At 38.1% G+C, this 20,812-nt stretch overlaps 4 protein-coding genes across 4 annotated transcripts; 2 read left to right on the plus strand and 2 right to left on the minus strand.

Annotated features, from left to right (window-relative positions):
- Positions 1–7,680: 7,680 nt before the first annotated feature.
- On the minus strand, positions 7,681–8,352 carry LOC112198630 (F-box protein At5g07610-like). The gene has a single exon (XM_024339773.1). It carries the CDS (start codon positions 8,350–8,352, stop codon positions 7,681–7,683), a length of 672 nt encoding a protein of 223 aa, XP_024195541.1.
- Positions 8,353–8,596: 244 nt separating this feature from the next.
- LOC112198167 (transmembrane emp24 domain-containing protein p24beta3) lies at positions 8,597–11,216 on the plus strand. The gene is made up of 4 exons (XM_024339239.2): positions 8,597–8,875; positions 10,094–10,280; positions 10,535–10,642; positions 10,937–11,216. The coding sequence occupies exons 1-4, from the start codon at positions 8,660–8,662 to the stop codon at positions 11,068–11,070; spliced, it is 645 nt and encodes a 214-aa protein (XP_024195007.1). The 5' UTR covers positions 8,597–8,659; the 3' UTR covers positions 11,071–11,216.
- A 1,980-nt stretch (positions 11,217–13,196) lies between these two features.
- Positions 13,197–15,581, plus strand: LOC112198165 (perakine reductase). The gene is made up of 7 exons (XM_024339238.2): positions 13,197–13,356; positions 13,801–13,974; positions 14,073–14,276; positions 14,476–14,648; positions 14,759–14,855; positions 14,959–15,112; positions 15,216–15,581. The coding sequence occupies exons 1-7, from the start codon at positions 13,297–13,299 to the stop codon at positions 15,389–15,391; spliced, it is 1,038 nt and encodes a 345-aa protein (XP_024195006.1). The 5' UTR covers positions 13,197–13,296; the 3' UTR covers positions 15,392–15,581.
- A 2,292-nt stretch (positions 15,582–17,873) lies between these two features.
- LOC112198631 (E3 ubiquitin-protein ligase MPSR1) lies at positions 17,874–18,461 on the minus strand. Its single transcript, XM_024339774.1, has one exon. It carries the CDS (start codon positions 18,459–18,461, stop codon positions 17,874–17,876), a length of 588 nt encoding a protein of 195 aa, XP_024195542.1.
- Positions 18,462–20,812: the final 2,351 nt, after the last annotated feature.

The following is a 20,812-nucleotide window of genomic DNA, read 5'->3' on the forward strand; positions in this document are numbered from 1 at the left end:
CTACTTATTCTCCTAGTCTTTTCAATAAAAGTGTTATTCCTCTTGAGTTAATTCAATCGGATGTTTGGGGACCTTCTAGAGAGCCTACTGTATTGGGTATAAGGTATTTTGTGTTGTTTATTGATGATTGTACGAGATTGTCATGGGTTGCTCTTCTTAGAACCAAAGATGAAGTCTTTCCAGCTTTTCAAACTTTTTGTACTCTTGTTCAAACACAATGCAATAGCACCATTAGAGTCTTACGTTCTGACAATGGGGCAGAATATATTAATCATGTTTTCCAAGATTTTTTTCCAAAGACATGAGATTGTTCACCAAACTACATGCCAAACTCTGAGTATCTCAACTCTGCGACTCCAGCATTGTCTTGATTACGTACATTGAGAATTATCTCAGTTGCATGAAGAAAATTTCTGATCCATATATGTCTGCTACTAATTGAATTGCAACCATTGTTTTACCCTGCGTAATGCCTAGTCTGCTTTTAGAGCAAACGCCAAATCTATCTTGTTTGTTACTGCATTAATTAGAATTTGATAATTTTTTACCATGTACATCATGTACAATTAACTGTGGCTATTTTCAGATGCATTAAGGGCAAGTTTCCCTTTTTCAGCCTAGCAACTGTTACAGAAACAATGAACGAATTTTTGTGAATACTAAGAATGCAGTGATACTAGCAAATGGTATGAGAAAATGCAAATGCATATGCATATGATCATGAATATTCTTTCAAGCTAAATATGGCTGTTACTAACTAACCTTACCTGTGTACTGTCTACAAACTTCTCTGATAAAAACATTTCGATATATGACATAATAGTTAGCAAAACCTAAAGGCCTTCCATCAGTTGCTTTGTATTTATTGCGGACAGATGGAATCAATGAAGGCATGGTGCTTTGGATCTGGTAGGTGCTTGATATTGGCTACCTGATGATGGGGAATTAATAATGGTATCAAAACTGTTTGTAATTGTCCTCATTGTTGATCCTCAATTGATTCCATTGTTGTAGGAGAACATCGGTGGAATCAGCTAGCTAGGAAATACAAATTAAGGTAGTCCATACAAATTGGTTGATATGATCCATTATTAATATTTGGTTTCTGGTTCATTTTCTTTGCTTTCACTTTCTTACTATGTTGCTAGTTGATTGATATCATGCATTTTGGTTGCTTTCCCATTTTCTCTGGGGACTACAGACTTCCCACTCCGAAAGCTAGGTTACATATACTGACAAAGTGGGGCACATGCTGATCTAGCCGAATTCGAAATGACTGCAAATAAGCTAGAAGCAAACGTGCATGCTATGTCCCTTTAGTTGTGCTCATGCTATGAAAGAACTTGGTTCTTAATATTTCATTAATTGATGGCAATTTTGATTTCTAATGCGTTGTTCTTGAAAAGCTATGATTGCCTGTATTGCATTGAAGTGATCATATGTGGTGGTTGATTAGAGTTCTAATTCATTAGAAACTGGCATGAGTCTCTTTAGAGGTTGCTGCAGGATCAAGCTCTTTCCAAAAAGCATTTCTATTCATCAAAACTGATCAATGAGTTTAAAGTGTATATATGTAATCCTCTTAGAATAAATAGTTAAATAGGCACTGCAATTAAGGTAGTGCAAACAAATGATCCAGTATTAATATTTGGTTTCTAGTTCATTTCGTTGGTTTCACTTTGTTACTTACTACTATGTTTATGGTGATTAATGTTATAGTTTGATTGATGCTTCCATTTGAGTGGGAACTATAAACTTTCACTTGGAATGGTCGCAGATTCAGGCAAAATGGGTCCATGCTGATCTAACTGAATAAGTAGAGGTATGTGCTATTGTTTGCCTTGGTTATACCTGTGCCCTATACTTTTCCTAATACTTCTATGCTCAAGTGCCTATATCTCATTATTTGCAATTTATTGAAACATATCACGTTTGAGAGACACGATGTTGCATTGTCCACATGTTCATTTTGTAAAGCAAATGGAATGTGAAACTATCACTTTAAGTAAAATCTTCCTGGCACATTTACATGCCAGAGGCAGTTTAAGTTGTCATCTATAGATTACAACTTCCAAATTCATAAACAAGTTTGGCGAATGAGCTGATTGGATCAAATAAATCAATTTTTGGTATCAGCTAAGAGTTCTAGTCTGGCGTTGGCTAAATTCCGCCACAAGGGGATGTGGCAGGCATGTGCTGATCTTCTTGAGGAAGTACAAGTTGGTTTTCTTTGTTTCTAAAGATGGAATTGATGCTGTGAGTACTGCTTCTTGGAGTTTGCCATTGTAATTAACCCCTTGGGCTTAAAATCTTCTTGCATACAAACTCCAATAACAAAAGCACTTCAAGTTGAGATAACATAGATTGTGTTTTCAGTCTATTTCACTTGAAAAAATGGGGGATTAAAGAGCAACTATGACTCTACTTTGCATATCATTAGAAACCTTATACCAAACTGCTTACAATGAAAAGGAAATTAAGACATTACAGTACTGTTTTCCTTTAGTAGCATAAGATGGCCTAGCACTAACTTTGCTTTGTATCTGCTATCACACACTATCTGAAAATGTACATTTCTGTCATGACGAACAACATATGTAGGCGCACCCTAACCCAAAAAAAAACTATATTGCCACAATCTCACAAATGTGCTGGACTGCAGGAGCCAATGGAAAAATGAGAAAGATGGAGATGTAGGGCATAAAATCTGTTTTCTTCTGATTTGTTAAGTATGTTCTAGGACGGAGGAGAAAACTTATGTAAACGATAAATTTCACAATTTATATAAAAGATAAATTTCACCGTTCGAGTACTGCAGCTGATCTCAAATAAAAGGAAATGGATTAGCCAAAAAGGCTTCTAGTGGATTATTCAATGAAAGGTAACATGATTAACTTCCTTTATTTAAAAAAAAAAAAATTATTCACACATTGCTAAATACTAGATACACATCTTCTACTTAATACACCACATATTAACTTTTTTAATTTAACATTGTACTAGAAACACAATCTCATACTTCCTAAATTATCCCCATTCACAATACACCATACCTATTCACTAAATACACATCCCTTTTTTTATATATATGCCATCTTAACTTGATAGAAAAAATAAAAAAATAATTAAAAAAACTCGATAAGAACAAACAGACTATATATATGACTTATGAACAGAGGATTAATTGAAGTAATTGATAGGAAGGCTCAATCCCATGCATACTGAATTAATTGAGAATCATTCCACATTGCATGACATTGGAAGATAATACTGCTCTCTTCTACGATGAAGAGCGCAACAAGATCTATACTGGTAACATTTGGAATTAGCAAAATGGTAGTTGCATAAACTAATCAGCATATATGGATAGCATAGATTGTGCAGGTATATTGTTTCTGTAAGGCTATGGTTGAGATTTGTTGGTTTTTCGAAGCTTTTAGTTCATGGTTAGTTACATTTGGAATTAGCACAATAATAGATTAGTTTATGCAACAGCATATATGTAGGCCTGTAAATGGACCGGGTTCGGATCGGATCAACCTAAATCCAAATCCGTTTACTAAAAAAAAATTCGATCCAAACCCGCTCCGTTAACCCGGCGGATCATTGATACCTCGATCCAAATCCGTATCCGTCGGATTAACGGATACCCGATCCGCTAATCCGATCCGTTTATAATTTCAAATATTTTTAAATTTTAAATAGTAATATTAAATTTATATCATAATATCTCATAAGATATTAATAAAATATTAAAATAACATGATTTACATGAAGAATATCACCAAAAATAAAATTACGAAGACTGCCTCTTAGATTTTTGCAAAAAAGTAATATTAGAAATCTTTAATATTTTTAAAAAATAATAATATATTAATAAAAAATAATATTTTTTTATTACTAAAACGGGTCGGATCATTAACGGATCGGATCGACCTAAATCCAAATCCGATCCGTTTATTAAACGGGTTAACGGATTCGGATCATTAACGGATCAACGGATCAAAATGTTCGATCCAAACCCGTTTAATGGCTACGGATCTGGAGCGGGTCCGGATCAAAATCCGGTCCATTTACAGGTCTACATATATGGATGGCATCTGGGGTTACCATATATACACCTTAAGAAAAAGGAGCAGGTACCTCTAGTTATGATAGGAAAGAACGGGAGGTTGATGGACTGATGGAGTTAAAAATATATGTAATTTCTATGGTGTATCAATGCAGGTCCAGCTAATGAAGACTAGACAATGTGTCGGTCAATCTTACCGGCCAGCGAGGAGTGGTTATTCCTTTTGAACCCCTCTCAGTTACATTTGATAAAATCAGATATGCAGTTGACATGCCACAGGTACCTTCAATTCAATTTTTGGCCATTTCTTTTGAAAGAAACTTGAACTTTTTATCTGAAGATCACATTAAACTATAGATGGTTTATTTTACTATACACTAACGAATTAACACACAGTACATGTACATGTAATCTTTTATAAATCAAGTCCTGGTGCTGAATGCATTTTACACCCAACCCATGTCTGCTTCAATTGAATCCCCAATGTTCTTTCCCCCATGTCTGCATTCGGAGCAGAGAACGGCATGATCTATCTTGATTTTTACTGCATTAGAACTGCTATTTTGTTACTCCCATTACCATGTATATCACCTACAACTAACTCTGGTCTATTTTGATGAGTTGAATGAAGAAAAATTCAAAACTTAGCCTAGCAAGTGTAACTTCATAATATTGAACATATGGCTGCCTTTACATGATAAGAACTACATAGGTTAATTGAAATTGATGTAAACAGTAGCAGTCCTAAATATGTCTAGTTTGCTAGTTAGTATATGCACTATTTTGAGACAGGTTAGCCGGTGGCTACACATAAGGTATTGACATTGATATTAATCCCCTAACACTAGTAAGGAAAATGAGAAGAACATGACATTAATCCCTAAATTTTTAAAGGAACAAAATGGCTCTCTCTATCTTTATCTCTCTTTTTTATTTCTTTCTAGAATAAGTTCCCAAACCTCTATATACAGTCCTCTCCAAACCACAATTCAGTTATGTGATTAAACCTTGCTGTCTCCTAGCTAGAATCCAAACAATGAAACAATGAACAAGAGTTGGACGATGCTAATTCCAGTTGAGAGGTAGAAATCAGCAATGAAATTTGGCCTCCTTGAGCAACTTCGTTGTCTGGGTTTTTGTTTCCATTCAATGTGCATTTGGCCATTTGCTTTTGGTTTTTGACTTACTTCGTAACTGTAGACACCAGGATTCAACAAATGCAGAGGATCTAATAGTCAGAGGTTGGCTACATGATGATGAGATCAGGTATGAGTCCTCACTGAATTGGTCCCACCATTTTCAGAGAATATTGATGACCATGGGTGGTCCAATTGCATTTCTTGTCCATTAAAGTGATTAATAGGGGTGGTTGCTGAATAGTTTTCAGCAGCAGCGATCAAGTGACATGATACCGGGGCTTCCCTTAAGACGCTGTTGCAGGATTTAACTGAGTTCCAAACCGATCGGTATGCAAGTATTTGTAATCATCTTAGAATAAACTATATGTATTATTCTCTTTGCCTTGTTTTTGTAACTTAAGGAAGTAGTAAAACTATTACCATGATGCTGGTGTTGTTGTATCCTGAACTTTCAGAATAGCGGTGCTTATTAAGGTTCATTACTTTATTCAATCCAAAACCCGTTTAGTGAAGAATAGAAATTGAAAAGAATAGCAGTGCTCACTTAGTTCTGATTCTGATCCTGTGAAAATTTAAAATTAGCCGGAAGGATTAAATACCCGGTCTAAACTTAAATACAAATTAACTAATGTCTAGTATCCCAATTATGCATGTATAATTCCTGGTTCATGTCTGCTTCACTCAAATCCCGACTGGTTTTTCACTGTAATGCTTGTCTGACAGTGATACCATGGATATTATGTACAGTAAGACTCTACGTAAAAAATTATCAACCAAAGCAACTGATTAAACAAAACAAATGGCAATGGAGATGTACGACACAATTGAGAACTGCATTGTTTTCTTCTGATTTGCTGAGCATGTTCTAGAATGGAAGAGAAAATTTATGTAAACCATAAATTTTCACAATCTATGTAAAAGATAAATTTCATAGTTCTAGTACTGCAGCTAATCTCAAATAAATGGAAATGGATTAGCCAGAAAGGCTTCTAGTGGATTATTCAATAAAGTGTAACATGGTTAATTTCCTTTATTTTTAACCTTTTACAGTGTTGAACCTTTATTTTTTTATTTTTTTTTATTTTTTGGGACATTGTATCTGTTGATCAATATTATATTCGAGTTTGAATGCTAATTTTGATGTTTAAGACAACAAGGGAATTAAAAATGCTTATTTGTGAAGTTTACAAGATGAGTAATTAAATTGATCGAAGATCACAAGTGTGCCAAAAGTTCTTGTCAAAATCGGCCACTGATAACCATTGGGGAATACTAATGACTATTACGGGCAGAACCAACTTTCCGGTAAGTCAGAAATAGGTAGCATTAAGGACATGTACATTCCCTATGGTTAGTTTTACTAATTTACATTTTTCATATGCTGTTTTCAATTACAGTAAAGATTGTCTAAATTTTGCTAGATTCTCAGTAGTAATGAACACCTGGGAAAACAAGTTCCACGGATCAAGTCTAGGGAATGTACACAATCCCAAATGCCAAGTTTATCTAGCTAAATCTTTTGTAAATTTCTTGTGCTAATTTGATTATGACAAACCACAAGTAGCTGATAATTTAGGAAAAAACCACTGCAATCAGTAAATAGAAGTACTTTATAATACAACGCATTGATTTGATTACAACAAACTATGAATGACTGATAATCCAGAAAGAACCATTGTACGTAATAAATAGATAGGTATTTCTAATAGAAAGCATAAATTACATGGCAATAGCAGCATAATATGTATGGGATACGTATAGATTCCATCCTCACAAACAAGCTAGAGTCTCCGTGTAAGGAAAAATAACATCCTCTCGAATACGACGATTATCACGTAAAACTAGAAAAAGTTCATTATTGGCCAACTCAACAGATGTCTTGAAGCTCTTATTCCAAATATTATAAGATATGACCTTACCAGGCATGTGCAATAAAAGATCAGCGGAAGAATCCTCAACCCCATTATCTGTTTCCTCCTCTTGAGAAAGGCACAAGACAACAAAAGCATTCCAATCCTGTCCAGGAACAGCTGCGACTACCGGATTAAGATCAACATCAAGTATCCAGCCAGAGTAGCCCCTCTCCATCTGCATGACGTCAAATTGAGTGTTGCAATGCTTATAAGTCTCAATCAAGTACAAACAGCCACCGCACTCCCCAAAATATCTCTTAGTCAATGACGGCCACTCAGTGGGAGTCTTGCAGCCATTACCACTAACCTTCAGTGGAATGTTCTTGAGTCTTGACAACCAAGGGGACAGGAGGGGTAGCTGGAGCGACCAGCAAACGCTCTTGGCCTATGTCGAAGTAGTGCAGCACATCAGTTTCCTCTCTTGTGAATTCAACCCTATAATCTGGGAACCAGCAGAATGTCAAGCTTGCTACCCCTCTGTCTCTTATCCAATGAACTGCGCCGTTGCAGTATACGGCGCCTTCCCTACTCCTGGAGTCAAAGTGCATGGCCTGCTTTATGAAATCATGGTGTCTGACCACGTCAGAAGGGCTTGGGAAGAAAGGAACCGCTTCCACTCTCCGGTCTCAGATGAATATATGTCTATTTTGTGCTGCCTCCTTTTATAATAATGGGGAAAGTCATTCACGCAGACCACCTTGTAATGAGGCGATGTGGAAGGATCAAATGCCAAAGCATAGCGTACAAAAGTATATCTGTCCCTGTCTTCTTTGACAATTGGAAAAGAGAGGGCCCGGAATTGGTTGGTTGTGGGATTGACAACATATACGGGATGATGTTTTGTTTGTTCTCCATATATAGTAATAGGAATATGGCAGAGAAAGAGGCCATTGCAGGACTGAAGAATCCTCAACTTTGACGCATCAGCGACGGAATTGTTTAGGGTTTTGAAGGGATTGCACCTAGGTGGGATTTCATGGTTACCAAGACGGATGGACTTGAAGGTTTCTTCATTGGTTTGGGGAGAGAAGAAAGCTGAGATTTTGGAGTTAGGGTTTCGGAGGGTGTGGCGGCGACGGAACTCGGGGTCGGAGATGAGAGCGAGCCAGTGCTTGGAGACGCACTTGAAACGGATCAGAGATAGAGCAGGAACCCATACAAGAATCTGACTAAGAAGCTCTTCAATATTCGCTACGCTCTCTGCTGATGAAACGCTCAGCTGTGTCATCTTCAAAAGGGTTTAGGGTTTTTGCTAGTCGAAATGTATAGGCTGATCTTATAACTTAAACCTGTATGGAATAATGGAAGACAGTGACAGCCCAAAACAACAAGCCCACACGTACAGGCCCAGAAATTTCAAAGTTGACCCGGATGCTTACGTGGCCGGAGCAACGTGTCAGGGACCAATAGTAACACACCACGTCTCGATCCTCACTTTACTTTAAACTCAAAAAACCCAACTGCTGCTGCTTCTTCTTCAAAGGCTCCATTTTTCTCTGAAACTCTCAAAAACCCAGAAAACCCCAAAAAAAAAAATGGAGTCTTGGCAGAGCAGAAAAGGCGTGATCTTGATGGGGATTCTATTATTGATGAGCTTTGTGGGGCGAATCGCGTCGCTATCGGTGACGGTGAACGACATGGAATGCGTGTACGAGTATGTGCTCTACGAAGACGACGTCGTTTCGGGGAACTTCGTGGTGGTCGACCATGATATCTTCTGGGCCAGCGATCATCCGGGTATCGATTTAATTGTGAGTCCCCCTCTTGTTGTTTTTGATACTGCAATTGCGTCTGGATTGGGTCTCAAATTTGAATTTTAGGGTTTTTATGGATGGCCCAATTTGGGGGGTTTTGTGTAATGTGGAGTATGGAGTAGATCTATTTTATTGGTTGCTTTGGGTTTTGGATTTTTGAATTGTTTGATCTCAATTTTGAGGGTTCTGCTAGTTGGAGTATTGATGCTATTAGGTAATCAAAGTCAAATTTGGGACATTTTGTATGAAGATTTGGTATTTCGAGCTTATTGAAATACTACTCGTACTCATTAATAGGACTAAAAAGAGCTTAAGGAACTACGAATGTTCAAGCATGTAGGGAATGTTAGAAAAGCCTTGATAAGGGCTAGATGCAATTCAGTTCAAATAGGCTATATCTGCTGTCGGTCTTGTCTCGCCATTCTTCTATCTTGGAATGGTATTCTTTAGAGATACGTCTGTGACTTTAGTAAAAATTACCACTCAAGATATCCCTTCTCCTAGATAAGAAGTAGTGATATAGATTCGACCTTTATGTGCATAGTATGAGGAGCCATTATGATCGTAAAAGTCATATCCCTTTCAAAGACAGTACTTATCAACGCTCACAGTCCTTGGCCGTCATTTTACTATGTTTGGTTCCTATCAGCCCATTTTTCCTTGGAAGCAAATCTGATGTGTTTTCCCCTAAAAACTGATCCGTAAAAGATTTTTTCGGTGGATGGGGTCAGTTTCTTGTTTGTAAGGACTCAGAATAATTGGTTGTACGCTTGCTGATTGATACTGAAGTTACTAATACAGACTTTGCTTGTTTCTCAGAAGAATTGTTTTGATGTTTAGTCGTCGTTTCCTAAGAGCATAAAAAATGTTTTATTAGTAGAAATATGTCTGACATTTGAACGGCAGTTCCACTGTCCTCTCAGAGTTTTGTGATTTGAGTGGATTCGCAAAACTATTAAAGGAACGGAACTATGATTTTAAGTGGGTCAAGATTGAGAAGCTATCTTTTATATCTCTTATAGGGACGTGTGTGTGTGTGTGTGTGTGTGTGTGTGTGTGTGTGTGTATGTACATTTATTCTTCGGTCCATGAGTTTCCTTACAATACTTCTTTACGTTTCTTTGGCTGGTTTCTTCTGGTCTACACGGTTGTCCGTTAGGTGCATTTTCATACTCTTTTGACAAATGATATGTATAATGCTGGTATTTTGTGCAGGTGACATCTCCTGGGGGTAATACAGTGCACACTTCAAAGGGAACATCTGGAGATAAGTTTGAGTTTAAGGCTCCAAGGAGTGGAATGTACAAGTTCTGTTTTCACAATCCCTACTCAACTCCAGAAACGGTTTCATTCAATATACATGTCGGCCATATTCCTACTGAGCACAACATTGCCAAGGATGGTTTGTAAAATCTGTTCTGATAATTCTATATGTTCACATTTATCTTTCCAATTTGGATGTGCTATTTGATGGATGAGATTTTGGCCTTAACTGTCAGAAAAATAGTTTTCAGCTTTGGCTGTTACCCAATTAAGTGATTAACTGTCTTGGTCCAATTGACATGTTTGAGGCCTTTTTTTTTTTTTTTTTTTTGAATAATTAATCTCTATACTGTTTTGTTTACATCTAACCTTTGAATGTTGGTTTTATTGCAGAACATCTAGACCCTATTAATGTGAAGATAGCTGAGCTTAGAGAGGCATTGGAGTCAGTTACATTGGAACAAAAGTACTTGAAAGCACGTGATGCTCGCCATCGTCATAGTACGTTTTTCTTTCCCTTTTTCAATGAAAACTGATAATGATGAAGCAATGCATATCCTTGCAGTTAGACTATGCCATATATTTTGATAATACCTTGGGGTCCCTGTTTTTGGAATTATAAGTCTGAATAAATAAGTAGCCGGAAGTATTGCTCAATGTGATAAAAACCCATCTGTTAACACAAAAGATTTGGAAGTCTTAAATACATTACTGTGACAGGAATTTTTTAGGTGAAAAGTTATAGAATTATATTAATTATCTTCACATTCTTTTGTTTTTTTGTTTCTACTACAGCAAATGAGAGCACAAGAAAGCGTGTTGTGCTCTACACAGTGGGAGAGTACTTCATGCTAGTTGCTGCAAGTGCTTTACAAGTTGTATACATCCGCCGCCTCTTTAGCAAATCAATTGGATATAATCGGGTTTGAGTTGCTAGGTTCATGTTTCTGTATTCTAACAGGAATCCCCTTATACATCATTATCTCAGATCCGTCTTTTGTGTAACCTTTGTATAACATTATGATAGTTTTATATTATTTTTCTTCTCAACTTTCTTGTACATTGAGATTTTTCACTTTTGAGTGTGTTGTTTAGTTTTTACTGCGGGGTGAGACAAGCTTATACACCTCCATGGCACAATCCAGTAGCGGCCTTCTGGCATTTCGTTGTACTAATAGACAATATGAAGATAAACAAAATGGCGCATCTTATAAAAATGATTGTGTTATGGATAGATCAAAACAAATATGTAAATGATGGAGATGTAATGCATCTCATTTGATCAAATTAGCAGCTGGATGGTATTATGATTGATCATTTTCGGACTTTGTTGAAGGATTCTTATGCTTCTGATGCTCCTCGTGCAGATTTGGAGGAAGATACTTCCATCTTAAAAGGGATACCTTCATTTTTCACATATGTACAAACAGCACCTTATAGCTTTGAACTATTAGTTTTCCGTTGGAGTGCAAAGAGAGAGCTTCTCGATATCTTTAATATCTCAAATTCGCATGTAGGTCGAAATTTCGACCACTTTCCACCTCAAATCTCACAGTAAATAGTAGGTTTCAGACTTGTTCCTCTCATTTCTAAACATGAAAGCCTGCAGATCGAGGAAGAATGTGAAATAGGATCTCTGTTTTGGTTCATCAGTCTAGATTTATAGTATTTCTGATGAGACAGCTGGTTATGTTTTCTTACTTTCTTAGAAAGCCCCATATTTAATAGTTAATTAGACAATTACGTTCACCTGAACCTCGAAACCCTCTGGTCAAACTGTCTCTGCCACTTCAAAATCTGCTGTTTTTTTTCTTCTCCAACTGTAACATTAGTGCTGAGGTATAAACTGTCTAATTGACGATTGTTTACAAGCTGTCTAATGTATTATCCTACTAGCTGCTTCTATGTTTTCGTTCATTGTGTTTTCGGGGCATTTTCATTTCTATCCTATTATATATAAGTCAGAAGTTGGTCAGAAGAATAAGGTAAATTTTGTCCTCCAAAGTTGGAATAATGTTCTTGCAATTATCATCTTCCCCTAAAACTTGTGACAGGGAATTCAGATCAGAAACTGTTCACTGATGCTCATGCAATTAGCAGCTCCTATCAGCATCACTGATCAGACATTCAAAGCATGCCATTTTAGTGGCTTATTGGTGAATCTCAGTGTTGTGCAGTTATACCTGACCCCGGTAGTGCAGCGCTCATATCGGATCCCAAGAAACCAGCCAGAGGACATGAGCTTTCCCACGCAGCAACAAAAAGGTTCATGTTCAGGAAAGGCCAAGGCAAACAGCATGTCTGTAAGGTGTTTGAACTTTGATGCCCCAAACGTGCTTGAGGCCGAAGCAATATCAATTTATTACTTTCTAATCATTGTTCAAACTTCTCCATGTTTGATTTTTTGAGTGCATGCATCTTTCAAAATTATTTCACTGTATTTCAGTGTTGTATTCTTGACAGAAACGTTTAGGAGTTGAACACACAGCAGTCAGAAAACTGCAGGTGGCATTGCAGATGCAAAGGAAAGTTAGCGCAACTCCTTTAATGATACTAGCTAGAAGCAACAAAATACTGTAATGTTTTATTTCCTGCTTCAGTAATTGATTTATTCTATAAAATTGTAACGCAATGCAGAGTAGAGGCATAATTACTATGTAATCTAGATCCCCTATAGTGTTAATTAGAAATTGCTTGACCTTAATGTTGTATATCAACTTGAAGTTCTTTGGTCATTGATGCTGTATGCAGTTTATGGGCTCTTTGTTGAAAGTGATACAATATGTCATTAATATATAATGTCTACTTTCAGAGATAAGACACAATTTGGTGTTAGGAAACTAGGAACAATCAAGGAAATTAACAGGGTCATCAAAACTGAAGGAAAATGCAGATCACAACTGAATCAATGCCTACTTTGTTCGGTGCCACTGTGGGGTCTTGGAAATCCTAGGAAGCACATTCCATTGCATTTTCACACGTTCAAATGTTTCTAGATTAAAAAAATGGATCTCTCTAGACAATGTCACATGTTTCTTCTTGACTCCGGCCAATAATAAAATTGGTGAGAAATAGACATGTATATATCTACCTAAATATGTAAGCTAGACTTTCACAATAGAAAGAACCCAAGCTACAATCTGGTTTTGCTGAGAATGGAGGACAACTACCAGATTCAAATCCCAAAGGTTCAACTGGGTAGTCAGGGATTAGAGGTAAGTTATATCAATTTTCTCATACTGTTCTGTATATGTACGTTTGAAAGTCAACTACACTATGCTGATCAATCTTGAACAGTCTGAATGCTGATCATTCCCATCAAGCTGAGATTTCCATGTGTAAAATACCGTACAGTTATGATGTGATCAGTTCTCTGTAGTAATTTGAGTTTTATATGATGTTTGCGTCTTCAATCAGAAAGCTTTGCAAGTCAACGGATGCATATACAAAATTTTGTTTTTGGTTTCCTTAATGCCTATTACACTACTAATTTACCAGAGAGAGACCTTTATGATCACGATCTTCAACTTTGAAAGTTTTCTTGGTGTTTTTGAACAATTTGAGTCTTATAGTTATAGGTAATGATAGACATAATACTTCTGTTTATCTGGTCTGATGTATACTTAAATGGAAGTTGGCTTTTACTTTTCTATCTGCAGGTTTCTAGATTGGGTTTTGGATGTGGTGGACTATCTGGAATATACAAAGCTCCTCCTCTCTCTCATGAAGCTGGGTGTTCTGTGATAAAGGAAGCATTTGATAGGGGCATCACCTTCTTTGACACTTCAGATCTTTATGGTCATAATCATGATAATGAAATCATGGTTGGGAAGGTAAATGTTGAAACCTTCTTTTTTAGAGACATTCTGTTTATAAATAGTGGGAAGAATTTGGTAGAAAATTGAAAATCTCACTTGTCTTGTATTTTCAGGCTTTGAAACAGCTTCCTCGAGAAAAGGTTCAATTGGCTACAAAATTCGGCATTTTCAAGTTGGGTGACTTTCAACTCGGGATAAATGGGAGCCCGGAATATGTAAGAGCTTGCTGTGAAGCTAGTCTAAAGCGGCTAGATGTCGACTACATTGATCTGTACTACCAGCACCGTGTCGATGTTTCAGTGCCAATTGAGGATACTGTATGATTAATTTAAGACACTTTTCACTTTCCCTTTTTCTATCATCCTTGAAATCCATGGTTTCAATGTCATATTTGGACTATCTTTAGATTAAAGACACTTTTCGCTTTCCGCTTATCCTTGAAATCCATGATTTCAATGTCATATTAGGACTATCTTTAGATCTAAATGTTTGTTCTGTTTTGGTGGTATGAGGAAGATGGGGGAGCTTAAGAAGTTGGTAAATGAAGGAAAGATAATGTACATTGGTCTATCAGAAGCTAGTATAGACACAATAATGAGGGCTCATGCTGTTCATCCCATCACTGCTGTGCAAATGGAATATTCTCTTTGGACTCGTGATATTGAAGATGAGATTATTCCACTTTGCCGGTTTGTTATTTTCACCTCTGAATTTTACAATGTCCAGTTATTCAAGTTTGGTGAAGTTGTTACTTTTGAAAACTTGGATATATGCATTTACTCTTCCCCGTACTTAACAGAAAGCTTGGAATTGGGATAGTGTCATATAGTCCCCTCGGTCGTGGGTTCTTCGGTGGGAAGGCAGTTCTAGAGAGCTTGCCTGCAGAAAGTTGGTTGGTATAAAGCGACAGAAGTATATAAATGCCTTGTTCAATATTTAGTTAGAGCTACCAATCACCTTTGTAAAATGTAAACTTATATCATTGTTTGTTTATCCTAGACAACTCATCCAAGGTTCAATGGCGAGAATTTGGAAAAGAACAAACTTTTCTATAACAAACTTGTCAACCTTGCTGCCAAGCATTCGTGCACTGCTCCACAATTAGCTCTGGCATGGCTTCTCCACCAGGGCAATGACATAATCCCAATCCCCGGTACATTTGATTCTTTCTCTTGCACATAAAGCTCTTGTTACATTTTGTGTTGTGGTGTTTATATACTGATTGGTGAACGTGGTTTAATTTGTAAATCAAACAGGGACTACTAAAGTCAAGAACCTTGATATCAATGTTGGATCAGTAAATGTGAAGCTTACCGAAGAGGATTTGAGAGAAATTTCTGATGCTGTGCCCATTGACGAAGTCGGGGGCAACAGAGAATTTGAACTCTTCTCAAAATTTATGTGGAACAATGCAAATACTCCATCAAAGTAATTGGAAGTCAGCTGATATCGGTTCTTTCGTGTACTGAATAAGTTTGTGTACTAGTATCAATACTATAATAAATCTGGTTACTCTAGTTTCAGTTCATCAGCCATTAAAGAAAGTTTTGTATATATGTACGTACACATGCATGTATGTCGATTCAAGTTCCCATTAATAAGGCTTTGCAAGTTGATAGACATGAAGATGATGTAGGCACTTAATGTGTGGAGTATAATATCCTAACAGTTTCGAATGTTCTGGACAAGCTCCATGTTTTGAATAGATGACATGATCGATCGTACTTCCCTACAAGTCATCTTTAACAGGATACTGGACATGCAGCATGATTTCAAGACGAGGCCCGTGCACCATTTGAATCATATAAACTCCACGAAATAAAGCAAGCCAGGAATCCAAATTCCACAAGTGAAAAGTAGAATAACTCCCGATACACGAGAGTACAACAAATCCCCTTAACTCTTAATACACGAATTTCAACAAACCCCCTTAATTAACTCCTACCAGGTAGAAAGGCCATTTTACAATCATATCTATACTATTGTAAACCCTAAATTACCTAAAGCTTATAGTTTTATTGGTCATTACCCTATAGGGATTTTTTTTTTTGATTAAATTCAGTTTAGTCCCTTGAACTTTAGGGCTAAAATCACTTTGATCCCTGACTTTTTTTTTTTAATCACGATGGTCCCTGCACTTCTAAATTACATCAACCTAGTCCAAAATTTGACTTTAACTCGACGTCATGTGCTGAGTTGGAGCCAACATAGGGGGCCCACTTTTCTGATTTTAAACACCCAACGAAGGGTAAAATGGTCATTTCTAATTTAATCTAATTTCTATTTTTTTCTCTCTTTTCTTCTCTCTCTCTCTTGCGCTCTGTTTCACTCTCCCAATTCGCATAACCCAAAACCCGATCTGAGCCGTGATCTCCGCCCTCCTCCTCCTCCTCCTTTCCTCTACAGCCCCGCCTCTCCCACTCCCATTCCCACCACTTCAACTATCGCCACCAAACCCCCATCTCCCAAAACGACGACGTTTCCCTCTCCAACCCCCTCATCTCTGAGGTAATCACCACCGCCGTCACCACCATCCCCGCCGACGACATACCGATGGCCATAGCTTCCTCTCGACACCGCTGTCATCGCACTTTGGTTTTCACAGAAGAGCTTCAGTGAAAGAGAATCGAAGCCCTAAAGCTTCTCAAGTTCGCAGGCAAATTTTCTGATTCCGGCCAGTTCGTGAAGTCTCACCGATGGCCGAAGCTTCTTCTCGATATCGTGGATGTCCCTATGGTGTCGGATTGTCCCAAAAATGAAGCATGAGTGAGAATCGAAGGAGATGGTGTAGGGGTTTCACGGTGGGTTTTTATCCTTTTTCGGCTGCCTTTGGTTTCAACTCAGGTATGAAAGTTGGTCAATTCTTCGAGCTTTACCCCTATGTATACTTGAATTTGAGTTTGGATGAGATTTGAAGAAAGTTGGGTTTTGAGCAGTGGCTGACCACCGTGTAGTTACTGTGCATAGCGACGATGGTGGTTGTCGGAGTTGATTTCTGGCCTTAGTTACTGGCTTCGTCCCCAACCTGCTCAAGAACCTCCTTGGTGGAAATTTAATTGACCAGAACTGGGTCACTTGGTGGTCTTTGTGTCTGGAGGAGCAGCAGTAGAAGCAAAATGCATCTCCACCGCAGTCCAAGCAGGACATTTTCTTCTCAAAGCTCAAAATGCTACAGAAGTGGTTATCTGGAGAAATGTGATAGTGGTAATATTGGTGTACAACTATTGTTGGCACCCAATGGGAGTTCAAAATTCACATAAGGGAGTTGCTTTTGTTTCAGATGAAATTGCAGAGAGGAAGAGACAGTCAGAGAGAGAGAGAGAGAAGAAAAGAGAGAAAATGAAGAGAAAAATTTTTTTAAAAAAAAATTTAGATTAAATTAGAAATGATCATTTTGCCATTCTTTGGGTGTTTAAAATCAGAAAAGTGGGCCCTTATATATGTCGGCTCCAACTCAGCATATGACGTCATCTTTCTAGTCAAAGTCAAATTTTAGACTAGGTTGATGTAATTTGGAACTACAGGGACCATCTTGATTAAAAAAAAAGTCAGGGACCAAAGTGATTTTAGCCCTAAAGTTCAAGGGACTAAACTGACTTTAGTCCTTTTTTTTTTAGCCAATAAGATCATCTACCGGTCACTTTTATTATGTTTGTTCTTAACCTTGTATAGCTGAGTAAATTTTTTATAGTGAGATTTCTAACCAAAGATTTTTTTTGTTGATCAAATCTAACCAAAGATTTTAGAAAGAAATCGACCGACAAAAAAACATTAAAGAATCGATGCATTATGCATGTTAATATGTTATTATCTGGCTTAATACTTAATACAGTACTATTCCGTACGTCGATCAGTACATGTCACCCCGTTTGGCCGTCTCTTTATCAGTGTCTCCCAAGGGTATACGTATATCATTATTCAATACTAAAATTAAACCTGAAGGTGACATTATCTCCGACTGAAGCATCATCATCATCGACAGTGCTTGATTCCCATTCACCTCCGATATCTTCCTCACTTTCAGAGTCATCTTCAGTATCACTGCCATTGTTAACAACATCAAGAATAGACCTAAAAAGGCTAAAATGATCGTCACCATCATCACTATTTTCTTCCTCTTCTGACTCTGCCGGCAAAGAGAACCTGCAAAGCGGGCAGAGAGTGCTCATCCCCATCCACTTTTTGATACAGGCCCTGTGGAACCTGTGCTTGCAAGGCATTTCCTTGGCTTCGTCGCCGACCTTCAAGCCATCCAAGCAGATACTGCATTCATTACCTTCCTCAGATGCCACTGTCACAGTTGGCATGGCCTCTATGGAGACCTCGGATGCCCTCGGCCGCGACACAGAGGATGTCCGATCGATGACACCAGGTAGCCCTCCAGTAAATATTGGCCCACTGATAGTAAAACTGTGCAATATTGGCACGCGTTGGTCCGAGAAAGAGACTAATGATTCCGATAGGGACAATTGACCATCGTCGTTTGCTTCGGAATTAGACATATCCTTTGCTTGCTCTTCTTGATTACTAGATATGTTAAGAGAGAGTTATCTAATTGATGATTCATATCATTGACTGCATATAAATAGTGCAGCCCTAAATCCTAACTCGAGAAGGAGAAGGCAATCATTTCCCTGTAGTAATAGGATTATGCATCCTTGTAGACTGTAGTTTGAATTGAAATGAATATTTCTGTAGTTTGAGTTGAAAGAACGCTTGAAACTAAACTAAAACAAAAGCAAACCCAAGATTTCGCCAAAGAGAGAAGTATGTCATCGGCATGCAGCAGCAGAAGCCATAGCCAATATCGAAGAGCTCCTTACTCAGATCCTTGTGTCGGTGCCATTACGATCACTTGCTCGTTTCAAGTGCGTCTCCACGCATTGGCTATCTCTCTCTCTTATCTCCGACCCCCACACCCTTAAGCGAAATCCAAGACGAGTCCTTCAAGTCCATCCCTCTTAATTGGTAACAGTCAAATGCCATCTGGTTGGAATCCCTTCAAAACCCTTAACAATTCAATCCCTGATGGATCCCAAGTTGAGGATTCTTCAGTCCTGCAATGGCCAGCTCCTTCTCTGCCTTTGCGAGACAATGAAAGAAAGAAGACATGATTCGGTATACATTTTTAATCCCACAACCAACCAATTCCGGGCTGTTTCTGTTTGGCTCCAAAATAAGTATGGGTGCAAACTGTCTCTTTTGCTGATGTGATTGCGCAGGCGTGCCAGTACCGTGGGGTGCAGTCATCGGGAAGTCCCTTGACCTGACTTCTTGATCAAACGATGTGGACGAAAAGAGCACCAACCTCGTCACAGGGTTCTTTTCTTGCCTTTCGGAAAAGGACTTTTCGCCTTACTGGTAAGGACTTTGGTTGTGATCTCTTGCGTTCACCGAATCGATACTTAGTGTTGTAGACTGAGCAGAGCAATCAATGGGAAGTTGGAGAAAACACGGGTTTTGCTAAAGCGTGACTTTAGCTTCGCTGGGTTGCGAGGGCGTTACCCTTGCTTCGCTGGTCGAGATAGTCTCGGTGGCAGTGGTACTGGCAGTTGGCTCTTAGGGAGACTGAGGCTGGAAGTACGGTCGCCGGGTTGGTTTGGTGGCACTGACAGTCGGCTCTTGAAGAGACTGGGACTAGAGTGTGGTCACCAGTAAGAGAGGTTGCTCTGGGGAGACAATCGTAGAGATTAATTGGAGAGTTGGTTGTCTTTTGTTGTGTCGTCTTTAGCCTCTATATATAGGCTACTCGTAGATTCACCTTTCTAATAGGAATGAAATACTATATTTTATGCCACAGTTATTGGCCTTGAATCAAATCAAAACTCTTAATAGTTTTGATAACTATCGTAGGCAATTAATAATTATCCTCCTCTGTCGCCGCTAGAATATAGGCAAAGATTAATTGCCTCTTAGAGTCTTGTACATAATCTTCCTCTTTGATGCAGTAGGATATGCACGTATATATGTTCATATATATCTTCACGAGGTACCTTCGCGAGGACTCTCAGTTCAACAATCATGCATATATATAGCCCACTGAGCCATGCAGCTTGCATAATTAACTTGTATATATATCTTCCATGATATTCGCGAGCAAGCACGATTACTTGTTCAGCACCATAATTCCTTGCATATATATATTGGCAGCAAATAGTTGATGGTCCACCATGCTATGCCTTCCTTAATTGCAATATGTGAGTAGCCTTTATTCTTGCATGGCCCCTGTACGTCCATGATCCTTTCCTTGATTGAACCACCATGCATGGGCCATTATACATATATCTATATACATACACAATTAAGGTTGATAGCTTCCTTAATTGACCCATCTGCCATGCATATGTGTTGAAAATACTAGATGGAACAATAATTGTACAGAACTTTTCACATAAGAATTTATCTAACGAAAATATAATTCATAACACGGAGAATTGCTGACGCAGTGTAAACCTCTCCATTGAGGAAACTTCACTGCATGGCTTTTAACGTAGCCAACACGAAAAGATAATCCACTACTACACAAAAGGCTTCACACGACACCTCTCAGACGACGTAACACTGTTTTCCGTGGTGTGAATAATTTCTCATTATTGAGACGACGGTTGTAAAATTTCCGTCTTCTAATATGAATTCAACCAACGGGTGTTTTTCATGCTGAAATTATGTATTGCTTCAGAAGACGTTTATAAATGGAAGCGTGGTGTGAGGTTAAATTGTAATAGAGGCAGCAAGTTTCGCACCAATTGGCACCAGTTAAATTTACTCAACATGTAGTGTTTATACGACGGTTACTTTAAAACTGTGGTGTGAATCTATAGATTTGCAAATTAAAATATGTTCACCGACATTC

The sequence above is a fragment of the Rosa chinensis genome, chromosome 4 (assembly GCF_002994745.2).
Source record: "Rosa chinensis cultivar Old Blush chromosome 4, RchiOBHm-V2, whole genome shotgun sequence".
Classification (NCBI taxonomy): Eukaryota; Viridiplantae; Streptophyta; class Magnoliopsida; order Rosales; family Rosaceae; genus Rosa; species Rosa chinensis.